The following is a 6,016-nucleotide window of genomic DNA, read 5'->3' on the forward strand; positions in this document are numbered from 1 at the left end:
CTATGAGCTCTGAGCTCGCTCCGTAATAGGGAAGACTGGCTGGGTGACCAGTAGACGACCTAGGTGAATTACACACATGTATACACATCATGTACGCCGCTTCACACCAGCTGATCCAGACACAAGTCACTAGCTCGTGAATCACCATAACGACGATAAACACTACTTCGGTTCACTCACCCATGACCACAAGTAATTTTGTCCTGACCTTAAGTAATGTCAGCTTTGCTCCGGAGTATTGGAGAGTACCTTGCGTGTTTCCTGCCGTGAACGTGCGCATGTTCATAGTGACTAGTTAGAAACAATAATCCCATCACAGATTGCTTCGGTACCTCTACCTGTCAATTCATACACAGAATGGTATAAGTTATTTTGAATGAAATGAAATTAGAAAAAAATATTCTAAAATTTATCATAGAAAAAGCTTGCAAACTACTGTGATCTCGTTATAAAACCCTTGAGCTACTGTAACATCTGAAGGGTTCTTTGGAAACTTCGATGTCAATAAGCAGTAGCTAAAATCGCAGAAGGGAGCACAGGTCGCCAATCGAGACATTGTCTATGCCGGAGTGCAATGTGCCGTACCACGTGTACTGTACTAGTATGCACAGCACCTTGTTGAGTAGAGACAGGAGCTTTTGACACTCCAACAGACATACCACTCATGTTTCAGTTTCTCTAACCAGAGAGTCCCTCGAAACCAAGACAAGATCTTTAAAATCGAAAGAAAAAAATCATTTTTTCTTGGAGATCACTAGATGAAGCGTAGACCGCAAACCAATAGGAGCTTTATCACACGTAGACCACACACCAAAGTAGCACCCACAGAATTGATATTAAGCAACATACTGTTCAGATTATATCGGTGACATAAATGTAGTTAATAACTGAAAAAATAAGAAAATTATATAGAGTTGAAGTTTGATGTTTAGCTGGAAAGGTGTATTGAAAATGTACCTAAGAGTGAATGAGTGCACAATATCACTGAAAGTAGGACTGATGCAGAAAAATTCTGTGGAAATGGCAAAGGATGTGGGGATCTCTCTCTCTCTCTCTCTCTCTCTCTCTCTCTCTCTCTCTCTCTCTCCGTTCTTCTGTCCACATCCTCCCATCTCCACCTCCACCTCTCTCTCTCTCTCTCTCTCTCTCTCTCTCTCTCTCTCTCCACATCCTCCCACCACCACCACCACCACCTCTCTCTCTCTCTCTCTCTCTCTCTCTCTCTCTCTCTCTCTCTCTCCTTTCCGTTCTTCTATCCACATCCTCCCACCACCACCACCACCGCTCTCTCTCTCTCTCTCTCTCTCAAGGACGCCCACATAGTCACGCATTCACCACAACATTACTAATTTAACTTGGCCCTATAAAAGTACAAAGCCCTGGATCCTTCCACAGCAGTCAGTCAGAGGGTACCGAGTGTGTTTGTTTGTTTGTTATTAATATTGCGCAGGCGCTGTAGCAGTCTGTCAGTCATCAGGTTAGGTTAGATTTGGTTACTTAGGTTAGGTTTAGGGTAAGGTCATGGTGCTCACGATATTTAGGCAATTTCATTTAGTTCTAAGGAAATTTCCCTAGATTTTTAGTCCAAATATTGTGTTTTCTTTCAAGGGCTCAAATTTTGCTCGTTTTTTGTTTCCCTACCCTACAACCCCGCTTTCCCAGGAGGTTCCCAAGCTTGTTAGACACAGGGAAAAAGAAATATAAGATAGGGTATTTTGGTTGAAACTGCAAATTTACCCATTAAATATACAACTTTAAGAAAAAACCTAACCTACATTACCAACAGAATTACTAAATGAAAAACAAACTCACTTATAAGGTCTGAAGCAGCAGCAGCAGCAGCAGCATCAGTAGTAGTAGCAACAGCAGCAGCCAGCCACTAGTGATGGAAGCAGAGTCGGCAGTTAAAATCTATTACAGTGATGACAGTGACCAGCATTTCTTTACAGTTATGGGTTTTACTGAGTTACGCCCTGCAGTCACACTGTGCAGAAAACTGCTGTGTCACACAGATAAAGAGATTCACACAACACTGCCATGTCTTCCTAATTACATCAGCTAGCTACAATATTTCCTTGCACTATTCGTTACTATCAAATAGTGAAGGTATAGACAAGTTTTCCATGACTAAACATCTCCCATTATCATGAAAAATGTGTGAAGCTGAAATTATATGAGAGTCAGGTGTTAAGTTACCACACTAGAATTATAGGAAAAATGTTTGCATTATCTCACCTGGGACACAACCCACCTGTCGGCAGGAGGGAACACGAGGCAGAGGTGCGCAGCTATAAAGGTCAGGGGGGGGTGGGGGAGCCACCACTTCACCACCAGAGCCACCATGATCACCATCCCGCTTGTGTTGCTGCTCCTGTCTGCAGGTAAATTGACTTCTACAAGGCAACTCCTCTCACGCGGGTCAACAAAGACGCACTGCAGAGAGGACGATGCCCAAAGGTTGCTCGGCTATCACTCTTGCTGTTAGAGGAAAGCTTTTTTCAGTAAAGTGTTCACAAGGCAGTGCTGCCTTCCACACTCTGTAAGGGGGCAGGTGTCACAGTGCTAGTGGCACTGTGCTTAGCTGTTGGCCGCTACTGGTGACTTGCTTAAGGAGATACAACACTAAAATCTCACTGTATAGAGGGGATGAGTGGCCTTTCATTGTTTTTCAAAGAGTCAATACAGTGTTGGTACATAAACCCCATTCATACATCTATCGACACGTGTCACTTTAGACGAGGCAAGTGCAGACAGTGAAATGGATGCATAAATTGATGAAAATATGCTGCTTTGTTTAGTTTGCCTGAATAGTTCATATATCGACATCACTACTAATACTTTTGTGTCAATATTTCTGAAATTTCGCTTATAATAAAGTTAATCAATAAAGTTAATAGAAAATCTCAAATCCACAAAACAGTGGGGAAGTGACAGAAGCATTACACGTGACTCAATCAGCTGCCATGCATAAAGGAGCTCAGCTTATTCTGTATGACAATACTTTGACTCTTCAGGCAAGACTCGCTGGTATGAGCAGTTAATATCTAAATGGCATAACATCAATCATTGTATAACAAAACATAACTAAGTAAGATAAGAGTTCAGTAGCAGTATCACATCAGACAGTTTTAGAACTTGCAATACCAAACACAATACATATCTATTGTGCACCAGCGAACTATGAAAAAAAGTTACCTAAAACTAAAAAAAAAAAAAAAAAAAACACAAAACACCAGTAGTGCCAAATCTTTTGCTGAAATCTGATAATTCAGGAATCAGGAGGCTAAGGTGTCAAGCACGACATTACAAGAATATAATGATAAAAATAACTTCTCTAAGAGTTTTATAAATTTATAGTCCGGCAGTGATGACATCAGGCCCAAAAGGAACTTTATATCATTGGATTTTCAAGATTACAAAGTAGAATTAGTCCTTGATTAATTGCCTTTCTGTTGATTTTTTTATAAATTCTTCCTTAAACTAAGTGTAAAGAAATTATTACTATCACTAGAGTCTTATCTCGTGTGTAACTTTAGTTCTGATTCACTACAGGTGCTCTGGGACAGTCCTGTGTGGGTCGGTGTGGGGTGAATGATGGAGTAAGCTCCTGCCAGTGCAACTCTGTCTGTTCCAATTTCAATGACTGCTGTGATGATTATATAGCTGTCTGCCTGTCATGCAAAGACAGATGTGGCGAGAGTTACCTCCAATCAAAACCTTGCCAGTGTAACGATAAATGTGGATCTCATTCCAACTGTTGCGACGACTATGATGAGCTGTGTGGCGGTGGTGGACAAGGTAAGCAAAATATAAGTAAATGAATTAATAAATAAACTTCAGTATTCTTATATTTTGAGCTATAAAATCCTTGTTGACAAGAAATTACTATTGTCATTTGTTGGTAGACAAAGGATGTGATTCCATCATTCTTCACGTCTCTCTCATATATCTCTTTTCCACATCAAGAGCTCTGACTGTTGTTCCCTATTCCACGTTCAGGACTCTGATCGATATGTTATCGTTGGCAAGTGAATACCTTTCCTTAAACTTTTAACGTCCACTGATACATTTCTCCCTTTCGCAACTCTTGCAGATAATTGTTTGACATCCCTATCTTTTACAACCTTTTCTCCCATTTCTCCACATTAAATTACATAAACAAGTCAGTTAACTTCCAAGAAAAAAAACTAACTTCTCGCTTCAGAATACCATGAATTGATGCACATTGATCTAAACCCGCATCTCTGTACTCCAGGCGTGACGGATGATGACCTGCGCACCATCACGGAGGAGATGTTCGCTGCTGATGTGAACAGTGTCTATGACCAGCTGACACTTGACTACCAGGGGAAGGGGAGTTCTGGAGACTTGGCCCCCGGCCCGTGAGTAATGTACATTATATAACTCTCTCTTCCTTCCTACAGTTCCAAATTTTTACATAAAAATCCTTCTAGTGTATCTTAAGGTTGTGTGAAAAATGCCAGTAAATATAATTTTTTTCATCTCTAAGTGGCGGGTCTGGTTATTTCTAAAGACTGTTCGTGTCAGTACCAGAGTCTGTACTAAGCGGACCCACCATAGCACTACTGAGGAAGGTGCAAGACAACTACATTCCCTCCGTGTACCAGGCGGAGGTACAAGATGCGAACGAGATAGCAGAGCAGAATGCCTTCTTGGACGCAATCATGAACACTGAAGTCATGAAACTGGCCGAGACTTTTCTTCACTCGAAAAGTGAGTTTAGCAAACAGACTTGGACAAAGACTAACTTACTTTTTCCTTAACAGTTTTTTAAAAATACATCAGAATCCTGAAGTGTTTCTTCTCCCCAGATCTCTTGACGGGATCTTTGCGTGACAAGCTGGACGAGATGTGGTTTACTCTATACAAACGCAAACATGACCAAAGTTCTTCCGGGTTCGAGCACGTGTTTGTTGGAGAACAAGATGGTGATGTGTCTGGTTTCCACAACTGGGTCAACTTCCAAAAGGAAGAAGCTGAAGGTGATCTGGACTACTACAGCTGGATGGACTCCGTCACGTTTGGAACTAAGGCAAGTCATGTTTTTGTTTTCATATCTGAACTGAAATAGAGTGGGTATAATGATAGACCCTGGTTTATGTTTATATTTAAAAAAAAAAAAAACTCGACAAATTTATTGCAAAAAACGTTCATTGCTTCTCCAAGTACGGAAAAATTTTGTTTTGAGAAGCTAATATTTTAAGTACAACTATGCAGCACCTTGAACACAGAAATAAATATTGAACTGCAGTTTCCCCCATGTTAATTTCCTATTATTCCCTCCTTCCAAACACAGGGAGAAGTGCTAATGAATCGGTATAATTGGGAGGGCCACATGAAGAAAATTGGCTCTATGTTTATCGGTACTTCACCGGAATTGGAGATGGCCACCTACACAGTGTGCTTTTTGGCCCGACCTGATAGTTTGTGCCCAGTCCAGATGTTCAGCCAACAGTTCCACGTACAAACATGGACAATCTTTGGCAACTTAGTGGGTAGTGCATACCCTGATATTCCTTAATAATGTAGTCATTCCTTATTGTCAACTATCACAAAACATAGCTTCTCATTAAACTATTAAACTATTACATTACAGCGTATCAATTCCTGAAATTATCTTATCATCTCACTATAGTTCAAAAGCTAACCCGTTTATGATTCTTTTTGTTTCTGCTGGAGGAAGAATGAATAGCCTTGAGGGTATAAAGGCATAGATGAAAGAATAACTCCTCTTGAGAAATGGACAGGTACAAATTTAGGCTGTATTCACCACCAGAACTGTACTCCTCACTCACCACTACTACCATTACAATTTTATCTTCACCACTATAACCCAACCACTATCTACCAATGCCATCATTATTACTACCTGTAACTCCACCTCTATTCACGAATACCTACGTTATTGATATTAATTTCACTGATATGACTGTAACTCCCCCCCTACTCACCATAACCACTCGCTATTACTGCCACTCCACCACTACAGGTGTAC

The 6,016-nt window shown here is 40.7% G+C and overlaps 1 protein-coding gene across 1 annotated transcript; it reads left to right on the plus strand.

The window, feature by feature from the left end:
• The first annotated feature begins 2,252 nt into the window (after window positions 1-2,252).
• Window positions 2,253-5,609, plus strand: LOC123520248 (poly(U)-specific endoribonuclease-like). Its single transcript, XM_045282356.1, has 6 exons — window positions 2,253-2,381; window positions 3,553-3,798; window positions 4,256-4,382; window positions 4,535-4,734; window positions 4,833-5,053; window positions 5,318-5,609. Exons 1-6 carry the CDS (start codon window positions 2,342-2,344, stop codon window positions 5,540-5,542), a joined length of 1,059 nt encoding a protein of 352 aa, XP_045138291.1. The 5' UTR covers window positions 2,253-2,341; the 3' UTR covers window positions 5,543-5,609.
• Window positions 5,610-6,016: the final 407 nt, after the last annotated feature.

Source organism: Portunus trituberculatus, chromosome 46, assembly GCF_017591435.1.
Source record: "Portunus trituberculatus isolate SZX2019 chromosome 46, ASM1759143v1, whole genome shotgun sequence".
Taxonomy (NCBI): domain Eukaryota; kingdom Metazoa; phylum Arthropoda; class Malacostraca; order Decapoda; family Portunidae; genus Portunus; species Portunus trituberculatus.

Coding starts and splice junctions, on each gene's coding strand:
- LOC123520248 (XM_045282356.1), top strand. CDS start 2,342: ATGATCACCATCCCGCTTGTGTTGCTGCTCCTGTCTGCAG. Junction 2,382..3,552: donor GTTGCTGCTCCTGTCTGCAG/GTAAATTGACTT, acceptor GATTCACTACAG/GTGCTCTGGGACAGTCCTGT. Junction 5,054..5,317: donor CCGTCACGTTTGGAACTAAG/GCAAGTCATGTT, acceptor TTCCAAACACAG/GGAGAAGTGCTAATGAATCG.